The sequence below is a fragment of the Protopterus annectens genome, chromosome 9.part0, assembly GCF_019279795.1.
Source record: "Protopterus annectens isolate FY-2018-M chromosome 9.part0, PAN1.0, whole genome shotgun sequence".
Classification (NCBI taxonomy): Eukaryota; Metazoa; Chordata; order Ceratodontiformes; family Protopteridae; genus Protopterus; species Protopterus annectens.
The window spans coordinates 1913264293-1913289465 of NC_056743.1; the positions used below are offsets into that span (position 1 = coordinate 1913264293).

Consider the following 25173-nt stretch of genomic DNA (forward strand, 5'->3'; position numbering starts at 1 on the left):
TGCACCATGTTATTAGCCTTACAAAGGAGAGGGGAATCATCTTCATATTGTATTAGGGTGGCCTTTCGTATGGATATATAGAGGATGTTGGTGAAAATGTAGAGGAGGGGACCAAGACTAGAGCCTTGGGGTGCTTCCGTGGTAATTGGGAGGTAAGGAGAGAGCATAGCGTGCCATTTCACTGAATGATGCCTATTGGATAGGTAGTTTTTGAACCACGTGAGGGTGTGCTAAGGATATCTGAAGTACAAATTTGTTGTGACAGACTTTGTCAAAGGCTTTAGCCAAGTCTAGAAATAAGGAGGAGACTAGTTTGCCATTAGGACTAGGCTTATATAGGCTCCAGGGCCGTTAGCCTAGTACACACTTATGAACCTATTATCTCTAGATTTAGTGACAGCATCTATACAGGTTAGAAGGGCAGTGTTAGTACTACGGGAAGGGCAGAAGCCATGTTGTATAGGGGAAAGGAGTTCTTCCTGCAGGACATAGTCCAGCAATGGTTTTTGAATACTTTTGGCAAGGGGAGATGAGATTGCTCTAGGTCTAAAGTTATTAATGCCTGTTTGAATTTTCTCCTTGGTGCAGAGAGATAATGTGTGACTTTTTCCACAGAGAGGGAATGTGAGATTCCTGGATTGACCTCTCTATAAGGATTGAGACAGGATAGGCAAAGCTGTTGGCTGTTTTTTTTTTAGATACTCATTTGGGAGGTCATCATCTGAATAAGAGCATGATTTAAGTTTGTTTGAGTAGCTTTATATAGGATGTGGGCACAGGTTTGAAGGTGAAAGTGGATGTTCTGATATGTTGCTGTTGAGAATCCTTGGTTAGAGATGCTACACTGTTTATAAAATAAGAGTTGAATTGTATTGCAGTTTCGGGTGTTAAGTTATTGGGAGAGGGGTTTGAGTTGACTTTTTGCTCGGGATGTAAGATTTGTTTAATGGATGTCCAAAACTTTTTAGGGTTGAGTTTAGCATTTTTCTGAAAGTTGTTATAGTGTATTTTTTTGTCTTCATTTCTTTGCTTTTTAGTACGATTGTGAAGCATTCGGAAGTGTTCAAGATATCGGGGTGTTTTATATTTTTACCGTTCTTTCCCTGATTTTCTGTATCCTGCATTAGCATTCGACTATTTTTGGATGGCCAAATTGTATTATTTGTTTTCAGTGTCTCCCTTCTAGGAGGAGCAAGGCTGTTTAGGATATTTGGAAAAGTTGTATTGAATTCAATTACAGCATTGTCTAAGGGGAATATTTTTAGAAAGCTCCAATTGGTAGATGGTAGTGTAGTAATGAACATTTCTGGGTTAAAACTGAAAAGTCACGTTGTTTTATAAATGTTCATTTTAACTGGATGTGTGAGATGTCTGGTTATAGTGACTGGGAGATGATCATTGAGAGAGTCTGACACTGTACCTGCAGTGATGTATTTACTAGGATCCCATCTAATAGAGAATTTGATATCTTGCTGTAATGTGTGGGGCTATTAATTAGTTGTGTGAATGGAGAATAAGCTGAGGGGGGTAGCATAATTTAGTACAAGAATCTGTGTCTTATAGATTTCAGGAAGTTGGGAAGTAGCAATGAAGAAAGAAACAGGAAGTTGTGGGATAGTAGGAGATTCATTGACAATGGATTCTGAATGGGACAGTAGGAGATTCATTGATGATGGATTCTGAATGGGACAGTAGGAGATTCAGTGATGCTGGATTCTGAATGGGACAGTAGGAGATTCAGTGATGATGGATTCTGAATGGGACAGTAGGAGATTCATTGACGATGGATTCTGAATGGGACAGCAGGAGATTCATTGACGATGGATTCTGAATGGGACAGTAGGAGATTCAGTGATGCTGGATTCTGAATGGGACAGTAGGAGATTCAGTGATGCTGGATTCTGAATGGGACAGTAGGAGATTCAGTGATGATGGATTCTGAATGGGACAGTAGGAGATTCATTGCCGATGGATTCTGAATGGGACAGCAGGAGATTCAGTGATGATGGATTCTGAATGGGACAGTAGGAAATTCAGTGATGATTAATTCTGAATAGGACAGTAGGAGATTGAGTGATGGTGGATTCTGAATGGGACAGTACGAGATTCGGTGATGATGGATTCTGAATGGGACAGTAGGAGATTCAGTGATGGTGGATTCTGAATGGGACAGTAGGAGATTCAGTGATGATGGATTCTGAATGGGACAGTAGGAGATTCAGTGATGATGGATTCTGAATGGGACATTAGGAGATTCAGTGATGCTGGATTCTGAATGGGACAGCAGGAGGTTCAGTGATGATGGATTCTGAATGGGACAGTACGAGATTCGGTGATGTTGGATTCTGAATGGGACAGTAGGAGATTCGGTGATGTTGGATTCTGAATGGGACAATAGGAGATTCAGTGATGGTGGATTCTGAATGGGACAGTAGGAGATTCAGTGATGGTGGATTCTGAATGGGACAGTAGGAGATTCAGTGATGATGGATTCTGAATGGGACAGTAGGAGATTCATTGACGATGGATTCTGAATGGGACAGTAGGAGATTCAGTGATGATGGATTCTGAATGGGACAGTAGGAGATTCAGTGATGATGGATTCTGAATGGGACAGTAGGAGATTCAGTGATGATGGATTCTGAATGGGACAGTAGGAGATTCAGTGATGATGGATTCTGAATGGGACAGTAGGAGATTCAGTGATGATGGATTCTGAATGGGACAGTAGGAGATTCAGTGATGATGGATTCTGAATGGGACAGTAGGAGATTCAGTGATGATGGATTCTGAATGGGACAATAGGAGATTCAGTGACGATGGATTCTGAATGGGACAGTAGGAGATTCATTGACGATGGATTCTGAATGGGACAGCAGGAGATTCAGTGATGATGGATTCTGAATGGGACAGTAGGAGATTCAGTGATGGATTCTGAATGGGACAGTAGGAGATTCAGTGATGATGAATTCTGAATAGGACGGTAGGAGATTCAGTGATGGTGGATTCTGAATGGGACAGTACGAGATTCAGTGATGATGGATTCTGAATGGGACAGCAGGAGATTCAGTGATGGTGGATTCTGAATGGGACAGCAGGAGATTCAGTGATGATGGATTCTGAATAGGACATTAGGAGATTCAGTGATGATGGATTCTGAATGGGACAGTAGGAGATTCATTGACGATGGATTCTGAATGGGACATTAAGAGATTCAGTGATGCTGGATTCTGAATGGGACAGCAGGAGATTCAGTGATGATGGATTCTGAATGGGACAGTAGGAGATTCAGTGATGATGGATTCTGAATGGGACAGTAGGAGATTCAGTGATGGTGGATTCTGAATGGGACAGTAGGAGATTCATTGACGATGGATTCTGAATGGGACAGTAGGAGATTCATTGACGATGGATTCGGAATGGGACAGTAGGAGATTCAGTGATGATGGATTCTGAATGGGACAAGTAGGAGATTCAGTGAAGATAGATTCTGAATGGGACAGTAGGAGATTCATTGACGATGGATTCTGAATGGGACAGTAGGAGATTCAGTGATGGTGGATTCTGAATGGGACAGTAGGAAATTCAGTGATTAATTCTGAATAGGACAGTAGGAGATTCAGTGATGATGGATTCTGAATGGGACCGTAGGAGATTCAGTGATGATGGATTCTGAATGGGACAGTAGGAGATTCAGTGATGCTGGATTCTGAATGGGACAGCAGAAGGTTCAGTGATGATGGATTCTGAATGGGACAGTAGGAGATTCATTGACGATGGATTCTGAATGGGACAGTAGGAGATTCATTGACGATGGATTCTGAATGGGACAGTAGGAGATTCAGTGATGATGGATTCTGAATGGGACAGTAGGAGATTCAGTGATGCTGGATTCTGAATGGGACAGTAGGAGATTCAGTGATGATGGATTCTGAATGGGACAGTAGGAGATTCATTGACGATGGATTCTGAATGGGACAGCAGGAGATTCATTGACGATGGATTCTGAATGGGACAGTAGGAGATTCAGTGATGCTGGATTCTGAATGGGACAGTAGGAGATTCAGTGATGCTGGATTCTGAATGGGACAGTAGGAGATTCAGTGATGATGGATTCTGAATGGGACAGTAGGAGATTCATTGACGATGGATTCTGAATGGGACAGCAGGAGATTCAGTGATGATGGATTCTGAATGGGACAGTAGGAAATTCAGTGATGATTAATTCTGAATAGGACAGTAGGAGATTGAGTGATGGTGGATTCTGAATGGGACAGTACGAGATTCGGTGATGATGGATTCTGAATGGGACAGTAGGAGATTCAGTGATGGTGGATTCTGAATGGGACAGTAGGAGATTCAGTGATGATGGATTCTGAATGGGACAGTAGGAGATTCAGTGATGATGGATTCTGAATGGGACATTAGGAGATTCAGTGATGCTGGATTCTGAATGGGACAGCAGGAGGTTCAGTGATGATGGATTCTGAATGGGACAGTACGAGATTCGGTGATGTTGGATTCTGAATGGGACAGTAGGAGATTCGGTGATGTTGGATTCTGAATGGGACAATAGGAGATTCAGTGATGGTGGATTCTGAATGGGACAGTAGGAGATTCAGTGATGGTGGATTCTGAATGGGACAGTAGGAGATTCAGTGATGATGGATTCTGAATGGGACAGTAGGAGATTCATTGACGATGGATTCTGAATGGGACAGTAGGAGATTCAGTGATGATGGATTCTGAATGGGACAGTAGGAGATTCAGTGATGATGGATTCTGAATGGGACAGTAGGAGATTCAGTGATGATGGATTCTGAATGGGACAGTAGGAGATTCAGTGATGATGGATTCTGAATGGGACAGTAGGAGATTCAGTGATGATGGATTCTGAATGGGACAGTAGGAGATTCAGTGATGATGGATTCTGAATGGGACAATAGGAGATTCAGTGACGATGGATTCTGAATGGGACAGTAGGAGATTCATTGACGATGGATTCTGAATGGGACAGCAGGAGATTCAGTGATGATGGATTCTGAATGGGACAGTAGGAGATTCAGTGATGGATTCTGAATGGGACAGTAGGAGATTCAGTGATGATGAATTCTGAATAGGACGGTAGGAGATTCAGTGATGGTGGATTCTGAATGGGACAGCAGAGATTCAGTGATGATGGATTCTGAATGGGACAGCAGGAGATTCAGTGATGGTGGATTCTGAATGGGACAGCAGGAGATTCAGTGATGATGGATTCTGAATAGGACATTAGGAGATTCAGTGATGATGGATTCTGAATGGGACAGTAGGAGATTCATTGACGATGGATTCTGAATGGGACATTAAGAGATTCAGTGATGCTGGATTCTGAATGGGACAGCAGGAGATTCAGTGATGATGGATTCTGAATGGGACAGTAGGAGATTCAGTGATGATGGATTCTGAATGGGACAGTAGGAGATTCAGTGATGGTGGATTCTGAATGGGACAGTAGGAGATTCATTGACGATGGATTCTGAATGGGACAGTAGGAGATTCATTGACGATGGATTCGAATGGGACAGTAGGAGATTCAGTGATGATGGATTCTGAATGGGACAAGTAGGAGATTCAGTGAAGATAGATTCTGAATGGGACAGTAGGAGATTCATTGACGATGGATTCTGAATGGGACAGTAGGAGATTCAGTGATGGTGGATTCTGAATGGGACAGTAGGAAATTCAGTGATTAATTCTGAATAGGACAGTAGGAGATTCAGTGATGATGGATTCTGAATGGGACCGTAGGAGATTCAGTGATGATGGATTCTGAATGGGACAGTAGGAGATTCAGTGATGCTGGATTCTGAATGGGACAGCAGAAGGTTCAGTGATGATGGATTCTGAATGGGACAGTAGGAGATTCATTGACGATGGATTCTGAATGGGACAGTAGGAGATTCATTGACGATGGATTCTGAATGGGACAGTAGGAGATTCAGTGATGATGGATTCTGAATGGGACAGTAGGAGATTCATTGATGATGGATTCTGAATGGGACATTAGGAGATTCAGTGATGCTGGATTCTGAATGGGACAGCAGGAGATTCAGTGATGATGGATTCTGAATGGGACAGTAGGAGATTCAGTGATGATGGATTCTGAATGGGACAGTAGGAGATTCAGTGATGATGGATTCTGAATGGGACAGTAGGAAATTCAGTGATGGATTCTGAATGGGACAGTAGGAGATTCAGTGATGGATTCTGAATGGGATAGTAGGAGATTCAGTGATGTATTCTGAATGGGACAGCTGGAGATTCAGTGATGATGTCTTCAGAATGGGACAGTAGGAGATTCGGTGATGGTGGATTCTGAATGGGACAGTAGGAGATTCGGTGATGTTGGATTCTGAATGGGACAGTAGGAGATTCAGTGATGATGGATTCTGAATGGGACAGTAGGAGATTCAGTGAAGATAGATTCTGAATGGGACAGTAGGAAATTCAGTGATGGATTCTGAATGGGACAGTAGGAGATTCAGTGATGGATTCTGAATGGGACAGTAGGAAATTCACTGATGTATTCTGAATGGGACAGTAGGAGATTCATTGATGGTGGATTCTGAATGGGACAGTAGGAGATTCAGTACTGGTGGATTCTGAATGGGACAGCTGGAGATTCAGTGATGATGGATTCTGAATGGGACAGCTGGAGATTCAGTGATGGTGGATTCTGAATGGGACAGTAAGAGATTCATTGATGGTGGATTTTGAATGGGACAGTAGGAGATTCATTGACGATGGATTCTGAATGGGACAGTAGGAGATTCAGTGATGCTGGATTCTGAATGGGACAGTAGGAGATTCAGTGATGCTGGATTCTGAATGGGACATTAGGAGATTCACTGATGTATTCTGAATGGGACAGTAGGAGATTCATTGATGGTGGATTCTGAATGGGACAGTAGGAAATTCAGTGCTGGTGGATTCTGAATGGGACAGCTGGAGATTCAGTGATGATGGATTCTGAATGGGACAGTAGGAGATTCAGTGATGGTGGATTCTGAATGGGACAGTAGGAGATTCAGTGATGGTGGATTCTGAATGGGACAGTAGGAAATTCAGTGATGATGAATTCTGAATAGGACTGTAGGAGATTCAGTGATGCTGGATTCTGAATGGGACAGTAGGAGATTCAGTGATGATGGATTCTGAATGGGACAGTAGGAGATTCATTGACGATGGATTCTGAATGGGACAGCAGGAGATTCAGTGATGATGGATTCTGAATGGGACAGCAGGAGATTCATTGACGATGGATTCTGAATGGGACCATAGGAGATTCAGCGATGGTGGATTCTGAATGGGACAGCAGGAGATTCAGTGATGGTGGATTCTGAATGGGACAGCAGGAGATTCAGTGATGGTGGATTCTGAATGGGACAGCAGGAGATTCATTGACGATGGATTCTGAATGGGACCATAGGAGATTCAGCGATGGTGGATTCTGAAAGCTGGAAGAGAATAGGTAAGGAGAGAAGTATTTTCTGTAAAAGAATAGAATTAGGTTGTCCTTTTATGTTGTCTGGAATGTAAGGAATAGAGGGGGGATTAATGGCTAGGGGTATTAAAGGCACCCCTCCCATCATTCAGAAACAAATGATGGGGGAGTGAAGTCATTAACATCTGTCTTAAATAAGATTTTTGGTGAGACAGAATCAGCTCTTTAAAGGTAAATGTTTTCACTTTTTCTACTTTTTTGTAGGAAAATGTATTAAATCTGATCTATTTTGCTTAGATATAAAACTTTCCTGTAGTTGTTGAGACGTGTATAGCCCTTTGCAATACTCTGCAGTAATGATTAGTATAGAATGACCATGAATTGGCTTTGCTGGATTGGGCTTACCTAAACTTCATTTGATTTAATGCCTTTTAAATCAGACCAACAAACATTTTAGGGTAAATTCTTCTGAGTGCAGGACTTCCCTCTTCTAACCTCAGATGACAGTTACAGTAGCTTCATGAATAAGGAATTATTTAATGCTCAATAGTGAGACCTATGAGTGAGGTGGGTGTTTGATATGTACACTCTTTCCTCTATCTGTAGACAGGACTCTGAGGACTGCATGATGTTTATTTTAGCTTTTTTTCCCTTTAGGTCAATTCGACATTTACAGGAAGCCTCCAGTACAGATGGCAAAGGTAAATAATTACCCTTCATTTAACCAGTTTTAAACTTTTGTGAGGCCATATTTCTTGTTACTGTTACATTGCAGTTTATCGTGTGTACTGTTGATAATGTTTAAGAATGTAAATTCTGCTACCTTCTCTTTATTGTGATGTCTACCCACAGATAGTAACCCTTGGCTTCAAACTGATATCACATACAAACCAGTGTATGATGTACGTTTTTTTACTTTCTGAATTATGTACTAATGGATAGTCATGTTCTTACTCACGGTATTCTTGAATTTCCAGCAAATCAGTGTTGCAGTGATTTCAGTGCCTTTTGGGGCCGACTGTCATGACTGAAGAGTCTGTAATGTTTAACTTGTCTTAAACTGGCCCTAGGTGTGCGTGTATGCCTTTTGTGGAAGGTTGGGTGCCGGGCCGGCAACTCAACACCGTAAAAACTCCACTGACAATCATTCTGCGGACTGTCGTTCCCCTCTGGCAACTCATAATGCGAAAGGAGAAGATTACTTATTAAATAAATATGATAAAAAGCAGCTCCTGTAGAGCAGCACCATTGTTTTCTGTCATATAATGATTAGTTATTAAATAAATATGATAAAAAGCAGCTCCTGTAGATCAGCACCATTGTTTTCTGTCATATAATGATTAGTTATTAAATAAATATGATAAAAGCAGCTCCTGTAGAGCAGCACCATTGTTTTCTGTCATATAATGATTAGTTATTAAATAAATATGATAAAAGCAGCTCCTGTAGAGCAGCACCATTGTTTTCTGTCATATAATGATTAGTTATTAAATAAATATGATAAAAAGCAGCTCCTGTAGATCAGCACCATTGTTTTCTGTCATATAATGATTAGTTATTAAATAAATATGATAAAAAGCAGCTCCTGTAGATCAGCGCCATTGTTTTCTGTCATATAATGATTAGTTATTAAATAAATATGATAAAAAGCAGCTCCTGTAGATCAGCGCCATTGTTTTCTGTCATATAATGATTAGTTATTAAATAAATATGATAAAAGCAGCTCCTGTAGATCAGCGCCATTGTTTTCTGTCATATAATGATTAGTTATTAAATAAATATGATAAAAAGCAGCTCCTGTAGATCAGCACCATTGTTTTCTGTCATATAATGATTAGTTATTAAATAAATATGATAAAAAGCAGCTCCTGTAGATCAGCGCCATTGTTTTCTGTCATATAATGATTAGTTATTAAATAAATATGATAAAAGCAGCTCCTGTAGATCAGCACCATTGTTTTCTGTCATATAATGATTAGTTATTAAATAAATATGATAAAAAGCAGCTCCTGTAGATCAGCACCATTGTTTTCTGTCATATAATGATTAGTTATTAAATAAATATGATAAAAAGCAGCTCCTGTAGATCAGCGCCATTGTTTTCTGTCATATAATGATTAGTTATTAAATAAATATGATAAAAGCAGCTCCTGTAGATCAGCGTCATTGTTTTCTGTCATATAACGATTAGTTATTAAATAAATATGATAAAAAGCAGCTCCTGTAGATCAGCACCATTGTTTTCTGTCATATAATGATTAGTTATTAAATAAATATGATAAAAAGCAGCTCCTGTAGATCAGCACCATTGTTTTCTGTCATATAATGATTAGTTATTAAATAAATATGATAAAAAGCAGCTCCTGTAGATCAGCACCATTGTTTTCTGTCATATAATGATTAGTTATTAAATAAATATGATAAAAAGCAGCTCCTGTAGATCAGCGCCATTGTTTTCTGTCATATAATGATTAGTTATTAAATAAATATGATAAAAGCAGCTCCTGTAGATCAGCACCATTGTTTTCTGTCATATAATGATTAGTTATTAAATAAATATGATAAAAAGCAGCTCCTGTAGATCAGCACCATTGTTTTCTGTCATATAATGATTAGTTATTAAATAAATATGATAAAAAGCAGCTCCTGTAGATCAGCGCCATTGTTTTCTGTCATATAATGATTAGTTATTAAATAAATATGATAAAAAGCAGCTCCTGTAGATCAGCACCATTGTTTTCTGTCATATAATGATTAGTTATTAAATAAATATGATAAAAAGCAGCTCCTGTAGATCAGCGCCATTGTTTTCTGTCATATAATGATTAGTTATTAAATAAATATGATAAAAGCAGCTCCTGTAGATCAGCACCATTGTTTTCTGTCATGTAATGATTAGTTATTAAATAAATATGATAAAAAGCAGCTCCTGTAGATCAGCCATTGTTTTCTGTCATATAATGATTAGTTATTAAATAAATATGATAAAAAGCAGCTCCTGTAGATCAGCACCATTGTTTTCTGTCATATAATGATTAGTTATTAAATAAATATGATAAAAGCAGCTCCTGTAGATCAGCCATTGTTTTCTGTCATATAATGATTAGTTATTAAATAAATATGATAAAAAGCAGCTCCTGTAGATCAGCACCATTGTTTTCTGTCATATAATGATTAGTTATTAAATAAATATGATAAAAAGCAGCTCCTGTAGATCAGCCATTGTTTTCTGTCATATAATGATTAGTTATTAAATAAATATGATAAAAGCAGCTCCTGTAGATCAGCACCATTGTTTTCCGTCATATGATTAGTTATTAAATAAATATGATAAAAGCATCTCCTGTAGATCAGCACCATTGTTTTATGTCATATAATGATTAGTTATTAAATAAATATGATAAAAAGCAGCTCTTGTAGAACAGCACCATTGTTTTCTGTCATATAATGATTAGTTATTAAATAAATATGATAAAAAGCAGCTCCTGTAGATCAGCACCATTGTTTTCTGTCATATAATGATTAGTTATTAAATAAATATGATAAAAAGCAGCTCCTGTAGATCAGCGCCATTGTTTTCTGTCATATAATGATTAGTTATTAAATAAATATGATAAAAAGCAGCTCCTGTAGATCAGCGCCATTGTTTTCTGTCATATAATGATTAGTTATTAAATAAATATGATAAAAGCAGCTCCTGTAGAGCAGCACCATTGTTTTCTGTCATATAATGATTAGTTATTAAATAAATATGATAAAAAGCAGCTCCTGTAGATCAGCGCCATTGTTTTCTGTCATATAATGATTAGTTATTAAATAAATATGATAAAAGCAGGCTCCTATAGAGCAGCGCCATTGTGTTCTGTCATATAATGATTAGTTATTAAATAAATATGATAAAAGCAGCTCCTGTAGATCAGCGCCATTGTTTTCTGTCATATAATGATTAGTTATTAAATAAATATGATAAAAAGCAGCTCCTGTAGATCAGCACCATTGTTTTCTGTCATATAATGATTAGTTATTAAATAAATATGATAAAATGCAGCTCCTGTAGATCAGCGCCATTGTTTTCTGTCATATAATGATTAGTTATTAAATAAATATGATAAAAGCAGCTCCTGTAGAGCAGCACCATTGTTTTCTGTCATATAATGATTAGTTATTAAATAAATATGATAAAAGGCAGCTCCTGTAGATCAGCGCCATTGTTTTCTGTCATATAATGATTAGTTATTAAATAAATATGATAAAAAGCAGCTCCTGTAGATCAGCGCCATTGTTTTATGTCATATAATGATTAGTTATTAAATAAATATGATAAAAAGCAGCTCCTGTAGATCAGCGCCATTGTTTTCTGTCATATAATGATTAGTTATTAAATAAATATGATAAAAAGCAGCTCCTGTAGAGCAGCACCATTGTTTTCTGTCATATAATGATTAGTTATTAAATAAATATGATAAAAAGCAGCTCCTGTAGATCAGCGCCATTGTTTTCTGTCATATAATGATTAGTTATTAAATAAATATGATAAAAAGCAGCTCCTGTAGATCAGCGCCATTGTTTTCTGTCATATAATGATTAGTTATTAAATAAATATGATAAAAAGCAGCTCCTGTAGATCAGCGTCATTGTTTTCTGTCATATAATGATTAGTTATTAAATAAATATGATAAAAAGCAGCTCCTGTAGATCAGCGCCATTGTTTTCTGTCATATAATGATTAGTTATTTAATAAATATGATAAAAAGCAGCTCCTGTAGATCAGCACCATTGTTTTATGTCATATAATGATTAGTTATTAAATAAATATGATAAAAAGCAGCTCCTGTCGATCAGCGCCATTGTTTTCTGTCAAATAATGATTAGTTATTTAATAAATATGATAAAAAGCAGCTCCTGTAGATCAGCGCCATTGTTTTCTGTCATATCATTAGTTATTAAATAAATATGTTAAAAAGCAGCTCCTATAGAGCAGCGCCATTGTTTGATGTCATATAATGATTAGTTATTAAATAAATGTGATAAAAAGCGGCGCCATTGTTTTATGTCATATAATGATTAGTTATTAAATAAATATGATAAAAAGCAGGCTCATGTAGATCAGCACCATTGTTTTATGTCATATGATTAGTTATTAAATAAATATGATAAAAAGCAGCTCCTGTAGAGCAGCGCCATTGTTTTCTGTCATATAATGATTAGTTATTAAATAAATATGATAAAAAGCAGCTCCTGTAGATCAGCACCATTGTTTTCTGTCATATAATGATTAGTTATTAAATAAATATGATAAAAAGCAGCTCCTGTAGAGCAGCACCATTGTTTTCTGTCATATAATGATTAGTTATTAAATAAATATGGTAAAAAGCAGCTCCTGTAGAACAGCACCATTGTTTTCTGTCAAATAATGATTAGTTATTAAATAAATATGATAAAAAGCAGCTCCTGTAGATCAGCGCCATTGTTTTCTGTCATATAATGATTAGTTATTAAATAAATATGATAAAAAGCAGCTCCTGTAGATCAGCGCCATTGTTTTATGTCATATGATATTTTATTAAATAAATATGATAAAAAGCAGGCTCATGTAGATCAGCACCATTGTTTTCTGTCATATAATGATTAGTTATTAAATAAATATGATAAAAAGCAGCTCCTGTAGATCAGCATCATTGTTTTATGTCATATAATGATTAGTTATTAAATAAATATGATAAAAAGCAGCTCCTGTAGATCAGCACCATTGTTTTCTGTCATATAATGATTAGTTATTAAATAAATATGATAAAAAGCAGCTCCTGTAGAACAGCGCCATTGTTTTATGTCATATAATGATTAGTTATTAAATAAATATGATAAAAAGCAGCTCCTGTAGATCAGCACCATTGTTTTCTGTCATATAATGATTAGTTATTAAATAAATATGATAAAAAGCAGCTCCTGTAGATCAGCACCATTGTTTTCTGTCATATAATGATTAGTTATTAAATAAATATGATAAAAAGCAGCTCCTGTAGATCAGCACCATTGTTTTCTGTCATATAATGATTAGTTATTAAATAAATATGATAAAAAGCAGCTCCTGTAGAGCAGCGCCATTGTTTTCTGTCATATAATGATTAGTTATTAAATAAATATGATAAAAGCAGCTCCTGTAGATCAGCACCATTGTTTTCTGTCAAATAATGATATGATAAAAAGCAGCTCCTGTAGATCAGCGCCATTGTTTTCTGTCATATAATGATTAGTTATTAAATAAATATGATAAAAAGCAGGCTCATGTAGAGCAGCGCCATTGTTTTCTGTCATATAATGATTAGTTATTAAATAAATATGATAAAAAGCAGCTCCTGTAGATCAGCGCCATTGTTTTCTGTCATAGAATGATTAGTTATTAAATAAATATGATAAAAAGCAGCTCCTGTAGAGCAGCACCATTGTTTTCTGTCATATAATGATTAGTTATTAAATAAATATGATAAAAAGCAGCTCCTGTAGAGCAGCACCATTGTTTTCTGTCATATAATGATTAATTATTAAATAAATATAAAAAGCAGCTCCTGTAGATCAGCGCCATTGTTTTCTGTCATATAATGATTAGTTATTAAATAAATATGATAAAAGCAGCTCCTGTAGATCAGCGCCATTGTTTTCTGTCATATAATGATTAGTTATTAAATAAATATGATAAAAAGCAGCTCCTGTAGAGCAGCGCCATTGTTTTCTGTCATATAATGATTAGTTATTAAATAAATATGATAAAAAGCATGCTCCTGTAGATCAGCGCCATTGTTTTCTGTCATATAATGATTAGTTATTAAATAAATATGATAAAAAGCAGCTCCTGTAGAGCAGCGCCATTGTTTTCTGTCATATTATTTGTTATTAAATAAATATGATAAAAAGCAGTTCTTGTAGAGCAGCGCCATTGTTTTCTGTCATATAATGATTAGTTATTAAATAAATATGATAAAAAGCAGGCTCCTGTAGAGCAGCGCCATTGTTTTCTGTCATATAATGATTAGTTATTAAATAAATATGATAAAAAGCAGTTCTTGTAGAGCAGCGCCATTGTTTTCTGTCATATAATGATTAGTTATTAAATAAATATGATAAAAAGCAGCTCCTGTAGATCAGCGCCATTGTTTTATGTCATATAATGATTAGTTATTAAATAAATATGATAAAAAGCAGCTCCTGTAGATCAGCGCCATTGTTTTCTGTCATATAATGATTAGTTATTAAATAAATATGATAAAAAGCAGCTCCTGTAGATCAGCACCATTGTTTTCTGTCAAATAATGATTAGTTATTAAATAAATATGATAAAAAGCAGCTCCTGTAGATCAGCACCATTGTTTTCTGTCATTTAATGATTAGTTATTAAATAAATATGATAAAAAGCATGCTCCTGTAGATCAGCGCCATTGTTTTCTGTCATATAATGATTAGTTATTAAATAAATATGATAAAAAGTATGCTCCTGTAGATCAGCACCATTGTTTTCTGTCATATAATGATTAGTTATTAAATAAATATGATAAAAAGCAGCTCCTATAGAGCAGCACCATTGTTTTCTGTCATATAATGATTAGTTATTAAATAAATATGATAAAAAGCAGCTCCTATAGATCAGCACTGTTGTTTTCTGTCATATAATGATTAGTTATTAAATAAATATGATAAAAAGCAGCTCCTGTCGATCAGCGCCATTGTTTTCTGTCAAATAATGATTAGTTATTAAATAAATATGATAAAAAGCAGCTCCTGTAGAGCAGCGCCATTGTTTTATGTCATATAATGATTAGTTATTTAATAAATATGATAAAAAGCAGGCTCCTGTAGATCAGCGCCATTGTTTTATGTCATATAATGATTAGTTATTAAATAAATATGATAAAAAGCAGCTCCTATAGAGCAGCGCCATTGTTTTATGTCATATAATGATTAGTTATTAAATAAATATGATAAAAAGCAGCTCCTGTAGAGCAGCACCATTGTTTTCTGTCATATAATGATTAGTTATTAAATAAATATGATAAAAAGCAGCTCCTGTAGATCAGCACCATTGTTTTCTGTCATATAATGATTAGTTATTAAATAAATATGATAAAAAGCAGCTCCTGTAGAGCAGCGCCATTGTTTTCTGTCATATGATTAGTTATTAAATAAATATGATAAAAAGCAGCTCCTGTAGAGCAGCGCCATTGTTTTCTGTCATATAATGATTAGTTATTAAATAAATATGATAAAAAGCAGCTCCTGTAGATCAGCGCCATTGTTTTCTGTCAAATACGGATTTGTTCTTAAATAAATATGATAAAATGCAGCTCCTGCAGAAAAGCGCCATTTTTTCTGTCATATAATGATTAGTTATTAAATAAATATGTTAAAAAGCGGCTCCTATAGAGCAGCGCCATTGTTTGATGTCATATAATGATTAGTTATTAAATAAATGTGATAAAAAGCGGCGCCATTGTTTTCTGTCATATAATGATTAGTTATTAAATAAATATGATAAAAAGCAGCTCCTGTAGAGCAGCACCATTGTTTTCTGTCATATAATGATTAGTTATTAAATAAATGTGATAAAAAGCATGCTCCTGTAGATTATCGCCTTTGTTTTCTTTCATATGATTAGTTATTAAATAAATGCGATAAAAAGCAGCACCATTGTTTTCTGTTATATAATGATTAGTTATTAAATAAATATGATAAAAAGCAGCTCCTGTAGAGCAGCGCCATTTTCTGTCATATAATGATTAGTTATTAAATAAATATGATAAAAAGCAGGCTCCTGTAGATTAGCACCATTGTTTTCTGTCATATAATGATTAGTTATTAAATAAATATGATAAAAAGCAGGCTCCTGTAGATTAGTACCATTGTTTTCTGTCATATAATGATTAGTTATTAAATTAATGTGATAAAATGCAGCACCATTGTTTTCTGTCATATAATGATTAGTTATTAAATAAATATGATAAAAGGCAGGTCCTGTAGTGCAGCGCCATTGTTTTCTGTTATATAATTATTAGTTATTAAATAAATATGATAAAAAGTAGCTCCTGTAGATCATCACCATTGTTTTCTGTCATATGATTAGTTATTAAGTAGATATGATAAAAATCAGGTCCTGTAGAGCAGCGCTATTGTTTTCTGTCATATAATGATTAGTTATTAAATAAATATGATAAAAATCAGGTCCTGTAGAGCAGCGCCATTGTTTTCTGTCATATAATAAATGTTTCTGAAGAGAAGATTTTGTAGTAGCTCTGCTTATTAGGTGTTCTGCCTTTTAACATGACTAGAATGTTCCCTGATTGTGTTGTGTCTCCTACGATGGCACATTGGGGTTTTAGTTGGGTGTTTTGTCCTGTAATATTATGGAATGGGTGATTAGGTGTTCTGTCTGTAAACACGATAGAATGTTCCCTGATTGTTGTTGTTGTGTCTTTCGGCTTTTCCCGGTTATGGGTCACCACAGCGGAACTCCAGTCCGCTAATGATTGGCAGTAGAATTTTTACGTGCCGAGTTGCAGGCCCTGATGCACAACCTTCAATGAAGGTTCGCCTATTCACGCATGCTTCCACACAGAAGACGCTCTAGCTGAGTATCGAACAGGACAACGTTTTACTGTGAGGCAACAACGCTACCGCAGCACCACCACCACATTGAGAATGTTCCCTGATTAAGTGTTCTATATTTTACCATATATACCATGGAAGCCTTGGCTTCTACTTAGGTGTTTTGTCCAATATTATTGTAGAATGGGTCACTGGGTTTTCTGACTTTCAGATGGACTTCTCGTCATTTGTAGCAGGAGAGAATTTGAAGTTGCAAGGCAGATGCAACAAAGTTTTTTTTTTTTATGCACTGGGAGATACTTTCCCAAGGATTAATCATTTAAGGATGGGTGCCAAGTTGTCTTAGCACCTTCGTAAAAGGAATTAATTACATGTTCAAAGTAACTGTTTTTTTTATTTTAAAGTCAGTATCAAGGTACTTTTAAAGTAGAAAAATATAAATAATTTTTATTGCTAAGGGTGTCATTGTACTAGCCAAATAATTACCCAAAGCTTACTGTTCAGTCAGTAGGGGAGCTTAACCTGGAAGCGAGAGATCATGCTGTTTATTGGGTTGACTTCTCAACTGTACCCTGTGACAGGACATGAGTAGCCAGTCCATGTCCTGTTGCCATGCCCTCTTAAACAGCAGGAATCAGTTGTTTGTAGTGTCCATACTTTCCTGCAATCTGCAGTCATTGGAGTTTGCGGTGAAAGGTGTTTCCATTCTTCTTGAATGGTTTCCTCTTGCAGACGTATCCTTTCATTACTGTGGCAGTGCTAACAGTAGACCCTTCCCATAGCACAATGTACTATTGTCATCGCTTTCTACCGTGCTTACAGTGTGTTGGCATTCCCTACTGTGGTGTTTTCTGCACCGCCTTTGCTGATCGCACATGATCATTAGAGGTGGCTGTCTGCTTAGGTGGGACAGTCTGAGAATGGAAACAAGGATGAGCGATAAAGCGATCACTCGTGTAGCTTAATGAGAGGATGGGGATAGTGTATAGGCTGAGAGCTAAATGTTGAAATACTTTACTGTGATTATTTATTACTTCGCTTTTATAATAACCCAGGATCAGAGGGGCACACAGGATGTCAATGACATATTAGTGAGGAGGTAGGGAGGCGGGGTATATATGTACATACAGGACATTTATGTTGTCTTTCTAGCCTAAGAGAAGTGCTTATGTCTATGAATCAGCTGAAATTCATCACTAAGTCACCTTGCCTTTCACTTTCTTCAAAATCATACAACAGAAATGTGCACATAAATTGGTTGTTTTGTTTTGGGGTGGCGGGGCAGACTGTGTGAAAACAGAGAGCAGTCACATGATCCATGTAAAACAATTATTGATCCAACTTGTCAATAGGAGGCAAAGACCTGCTGTTGTATGATATAAAAAATTATTTAGACATAGTATTCAACGTATCAGTGCCCATTTTGTATTATGGGGATAGATGCTATTATAATAGAGTTCCATTTTACTGATGTGGAAGATCTGTTAAGTAAGAAAGGTGTTTGGATTATTAATACAGGGAATCTATTCCATCCAGGGATGAATAAGTAGTAAATCCAAAGAAAGATTGTAAACGGGTACCAAAAAACAAAGAAACTGTTAACCAAGACTAGTATCACTGCCCGGCGAAACAATAAAGCCATGGATTAATTCAATATGAACGTCCATTTACTGAATAAACTCCAAGCAGGTACAGTAGCACACTAATCACATTAACGCTTTAACCACTCCATTTAAAACACTTCTTCAGATGTCGGCCATGTTTAATCAACCCACTTTACATAGCATAAAATGATGACATCACAAATAAACTAACCAATAATAAAAATACATGGATATTAAATTGATTTAAAATGAACACCTTTTCAAATCAAAACATATCCCTATTATATAAATGTTAACATATTTAAATAAATATTGTTTAAAAAATGTTGTTAAAACCTGTAAGAATATATGAAAAATACTTCAACTTGTGCATCACACCTCATTGATTGAATAGTATTACACCACCATCTACTGGTAAAAATATATTGCATCCCTTAAATGAATTAACACAGTAAAAGCACAATAAAAAATACATTTAATAGTTTATATAAAAATCTAGGGTATTACTAAATCAAATTGAATCTGAAAAGACATGATTTTTTTAAAAGAATTCAGTAAAAACTTATTAACCCCCAATAAATAAGACATTATTTCTCCTTAAACCAATTGAGTTTTTCCACTTAGACAAGGGCATATAATGAAGATACATAACAGTATAAATTTACAATTTAGCCGCTCTTAATTTAAGTAAGGGGCAAGTGAATTAACACAGAATACCCTAGATGTCCTTCAAGAATGCAACTGCAGTCCTGACATATGGGTTGTCCTGCCTCAGGCAGCCCCTCAGTCGGCCGGATTCCAAAGTCCGGGTCCGGTGTCGGCCGATGTCGCCTACTCCCCGATGTCAGAGCGGCTGGGGTATAAAGGCATCCGCCGACGCCATCTTCTTCAGTCTTTCTTGCCGCGCGGTGCCCGAAGCAGAAGCAGTTCGCAAGTGCCGGTCGGTCAGCTCCTGTGTTTTCAGTTACCGAAGTCATCAAAAAGCTAAGTACCCCGTTGCGGAACTTTTTTCTTGCCTCAGCCGATGTCAGAAAAAATTGAAAAGGTTAATAATTGTTTGTCTTGTGGTAAACAAATACCTCATAAGGACTTCCATTCTTACTGCCTTCCCTGCCTGGGCCCAGACCACGACGTCTCATCCTGTGCTGCCTGTGCTTGCTTTAATAAGCGCACACTCAGGCGCTGGGCAGAATTTGCCGAAGACTTTTTTGGCGAAAATTACGCTTATATCATGCCGTCGGAACAACCGACAGCACATATTTCCAAAAAACGTAAGGACCGGGATCGACATCCTCGGCCCGCGTCGTCCACCGATACCATGCCTAAGCCTTCCGCGAGTGCATCAGTCTCTTCGGAGGCGGTAATTCAACCGCTCCAGGCCGACGACACCGCTTTACCGCGTACTTCGGTCCCGGAGGTTTCCCTGGTGCCGGTTGTTAATTTTCCTCCCGAAACCGAAGCTCAAGATTTACCTGACACCATACCAGTGGATAAAGTTACTCCTGCACGTGGGGCAGCTAGGCCTCCAGTCTCCATGTCCATCAAGGCCTACATACGTGCTAAGGCTGCCAGCCAGGCTAAGGCCCATCCTCCTAAAACTTTTTCCCAGGGCCCCTCTTCTGATAAACAGATCATGACCCTAGCTGCAGATCTAATCTCTCTAATCAGAGGTTCTCAGTCGCATCCAGACAGAGGTTCTCAGCCTCCTGCAGATAAAGACCTAGGACTGAGCAGACAGATACCCTCTCTTCAGATGAAGCCTCTAGGGATTCAGAGCACTCAGATACCCAGGAAGAATCCTTCCAGGCCTACGAGGACTCTGATGCTGAGGAATCAATTCCTTCTGCCTCTCCTCCAGAGGATATTTCTTTCGGAGAAGTTCTCCACTCCATGAGAGAGCATTTTCATTGGCAGGGCCAGGATTTCTCCGACTCCAGGAAAAGGCTTCGTACTTTCCTTAAGTTACCCCAGCACAGGCCTTTAGTTATACCCCCAGTGTTAGATGTATTGGATGATGTGTACTCAGACTCCAGTGCTTCTCCTGATTCTCTCCCTCCTGCTCCTGTCAAGCCAGACAGATATTACAGGGTTCCTGAAACTCATAAGCATCTCTTTAAGGCCCACTCTGTGGATCTAGAAACTATTTGTCAGGGGCCCAAAGGAGTGGCCACCTCCACGGCCAAAAACCCTTTGCCCGCAGACAGGGAATCAAGGTCCCTGGAGAGATGGGGCAAAAAAGTTTATACCTCTTCCACCCTTGCCATTTTCATATGTTTCAGTACCAGGATTACTTAATGGATGATTTGCAGAAAAAGTTAGCCTCTCCTGAGTCTATAGATAGAAAGGTATTGCAGGATTTGTTTCATAACACTCAGCAGGTTAGCAATCATTTTCTTCAGTGTGGTTATGATGCATTGGAAGCTTCATGTAGGGCAGCTATGACGGGGGCCGTTATACGTAGATATGCTTGGCTGAAAGAACAGCCACTGCCAGACCATGTTAAGGTAAAGCTCCTAGATGCACCTCTGGAAAAACAGAAGCTTTTTGGTGCTAACGCACAGGATGTGTTGAAGTCTATTGAGGAAAAGGCTAAATCAGTACAGACAGTCAAGGATTTCCTCCAGGTTCAGCCACCCAGATTCAGCAGGAATTGGCCTTCAAAGAATTGGTCCTTTTCAGACACTGACAAGTTTCAAAGGGGAAAAAACAGGCGTGCTCGAGGTAGAGGGCAATACCGAGGCTCCTACAGGGGCCGCCAATGGCAACCACCAAATCAGAGAAGTGGCGCAGGGACTTCTACTGCTCCACAGGGACAATCACAATGACTTGACTTTCACTCCGTCGACCAAGGCTCAAAGAGAAGCACCTCTAGGTGGAGAATTATCCTTATTCTCAAAGAACTGGCACATTTTAACCAAGGACAACTGGATTCTGGACATAGTAGACAAAGGGTACAGGTTCCACTTCCATACCTTACCAACGAGACAAGCCATGCCAAACCTGCCACAAAATCAAAGGGCAGAGGCACTCATACAAGTTTCAAAGCTGTTACAAATAAAAGCAATAGAAAAGGTTCCTCCTCAGGAACAAGGCCAGGGATTCTATTCAAGACTGTTCCTTGTTCCAAGAAAAGAAAAGCAATGGAGACCTATACTGGACTTGTCCGCTCTAAACACTTTTCTCATTGTAACTCAACAATGCACAAAACACGCTGATTCCTAATGGCCCCAGTTCCAATGTAAGTCCACAAAAACGAAGAAAAAAGACAGTGGATGTCCAAATAATCCAAACGAACAGTAATTCTTGGTAAAAACAGGTTTATTCAGTCGACACCAGTAAGCGCTTTCACCCTGAGGCTTCATCAGACTTTTACAACTTGCTATAGATTCATTACACTTCAAATAGCCCTCCTTTCAACCCCATTGGTTGTAGGATTAGCATTCTAAGCATTTATTTAAAGCACTACTAGCCATAAAACATCAACATGTATTACTTAAAAAACATCATAAAAACATGGTTCATAAAAACATGTGTATGTATACACACAATCACTTTACATACAAACAAAAACAATGATTTAAAAACATATATAGGCAGAGAATTCATAGAACCTAAAGTTCTAACAGCCTATTTCATTTTAAAAGGTGACCAAATAACAGATGCAAGGGAAAGAAGCATCATAGACTCATATCAACTCCATCAATTTAATAAGTCTAACTAGACAGAAATCGAATAAACTTATTTTGGTCTGAAGAGTCTCCTACTTTTTAAAAACGGTTTAATATGTACCTTATCATTAAGTCCAGGGGATACATCCGCCCTCCATCTGATGATCCAGCGGGTTTCACATTCTAGGGTCTGATTTATTAAATCCCCACCCCTGAGGCTACCTTCCAATTTCTGTACAACACTGAACACAAAATTATGACCCATGCCCAGTTCTTTATGATGTTTAGCCAGGGCATTGGAGTTGGTACCTATCCTAATGTGATAAACGTGTTCCCTTATACGTTCTTTAAGGGTCCGGTTAGTCTTTCCTACATAAAATGCAGCACATGCCGTGCACTTGGCTAGATAGACAATATTATCACTGTTACAGTTGGTGGACGTGTTGAAGTGGAAGGTGCGCTCAGTAATTGGATGAACAATTGTTCATCCAATTACTGAGCGCACCTTCCACTTCCCTTTGTTCATCCAATTACTGAGCGCACCTTCCACTACCTTTGTTCATCCACCATTGCACGACACCTTCCACTCAACAACACGCCAACTGTAACAGTGATAATATTGTCTATCTAGCCAAGTGCACGGCATGTGCTGCATTTTATGTAGGAAAGACTAACCGGACCCTTAAAGAACGTATAAGGGAACACGTTTATCACATTAGGATAGGTACCAACTCCAATGCCCTGGCTAAACATCATAAAGAACTGGGCATGGGTCATAATTTTGTGTTCAGTGTTGTACAGAAATTGGAAGGTAGCCTCAGGGGTGGGGATTTAATAAATCAGACCCTAGAATGTGAAACCCGCTGGATCATCAGATGGAGGGATGTATCCCCTGGACTTAATGATAAGGTACATATTAAACCGTTTTTAAAAAGTAGGAGACTCTTCAGACCAAAATAAGTTTATTCGATTTCTGTCTAGTTAGACTTATTAAATTGATGGAGTTGATATGAGTCTATGATGCTTCTTTCCCTTGCATCTGTTATTTGGTCACCTTTTAAAATGAAATAGGCTGTTAGAACTTTAGGTTCTATGAATTCTCTGCCTATATATGTTTTTAAATCATTGTTTTTGTTTGTATGTAAAGTGATTGTGTGTATACATACACATGTTTTTATGAACCATGTTTTTATGATGTTTTTTAAGTAATACATGTTGATGTTTTATGGCTAGTAGTGCTTTAAATAAATGCTTAGAATGCTAATCCTACAACCAATGGGGTTGAAAGGAGGGCTATTTGAAGTGTAATGAATCTATAGCAAGTTGTAAAAGTCTGATGAAGCCTCAGGGTGAAAGCGCTTACTGGTGTCGACTGAATAAACCTGTTTTTACCAAGAATTACTGTTCGTTTGGATTATTTGGACATCCACTGTCTTTTTTCTTCGTTTTTGTGGACTTACATTGGAACTGGGGCCATTAGGAATCAGCGTGTTTTGTGCATTGTTGAGTTACTATTATTTTACCTACACGCTGTTTCTGAGCTCTGTCGGCTGGCTGTGCATTGTTGTGTTACTACTTTTCTCATTGTGCCAAAATTCAAAATGCTGACTTTACAGCAACTCCTTCCCATGCTGGGCAAGGGGTCTTGGCTGGTTACTCTGGACCTCAAGGAGGCATACCTGCACGTCCCTATCAGACACAGTTGCAGACGATACCTCAGATTTCTTGCAGGGTCAGAGCATTATCAGTTCTCAGCATTGCCGTTTGGCTTATCTACTGCGCCCAGAGTATTCACGAAATGCCTGGCATCAGTAGTTGCACATTGCAGGCTCCAGGGGATTCAAATATACCCTTACCTGGACGACTGCCTTATACAAGCAGACAGCAAACAAACCTTGATAAGAAACTTGGACTATGTCATTCAATTACTACAGGCTTTGGGATACACAGTCAACATTCAAAAATCAAGACTACTGCCATCCCAACAGATTATTTTTCTAGGAGCCAAATTGGACACACAGTCACAAATGGCTTTCCTCACAGAGGAGAAACAAGAACATTTACCAGATTACTTCAAAAGCCTAGCAAAGCTCACCCAGCTGACCGCAAGGAAAATCCTGCAGGCCCTGGGGTTCATGGCATCTTGCATTCTTCTGGTACCTCTGGCAAGACTACACATGAGAAAGCTACAATGGTACCTAAAAAGCTTATGGTCCCAACACAGCCACAATCTAGAAGACGTAATAGGTTCATAGGTTCATAGGTTTATACTAGGCTATCTGCCCTAAGGCATTTATAAGCCTAGCCCAAATTTTTGTGGCTTATGCCACCCCTTATATGAAAAAATACTGTGCCCATTAGTTTGTTGTGCCTCTGTCCAGCAGTGACACAGAGATGATTTCCGGGGTAAACCTACGATCTCCCATCCACAGGTAAAAGAAGGTTCATAGGTTAATACTAGGCTAACTGCCCTTGCGAGCTATTTTAAGCCTAACCAATTATCCCTTGTGAGATTCAAACCCTGCACCTTGTGTTTGTAAGGCAAACACCTTAACCATTAGGCCACCCTCCCAATCAAAATGCATCTGCACATAAATCAAAAAGAGATGTTGGCAGTGATACATGCAATCGAGGCCTTCGGGAAATCCCTTCAACAAGGTCATCTGCTAATAAGGACAGACAACACCACTGTCATGTGGTATATAAACAAGCAGGGAGGCACTCACTCTTACCCCCTCTGCAGACTAACAATGACTGTTTGGGAAAAGTCCCTGAAACTGAACATCCACTTGCAATCCCAGTTTGTTCCAGGCAAGGACAA

At 37.9% G+C, this 25173-nt stretch overlaps 1 protein-coding gene across 1 annotated transcript in view; it reads left to right on the forward strand.

Moving 5' to 3' along the window:
* The window catches only part of GPR108 (G protein-coupled receptor 108), a 1998409-nt gene that overhangs the window by 1350062 nt on the left and 623174 nt on the right, over positions 1-25173 (forward strand). The window contains exon 12 of the mRNA XM_044082382.1: positions 8144-8187. Coding sequence (XP_043938317.1) covers positions 8144-8187 — 44 coding nt within the window. The remainder of the gene's footprint in view (positions 1-8143; positions 8188-25173) is intronic.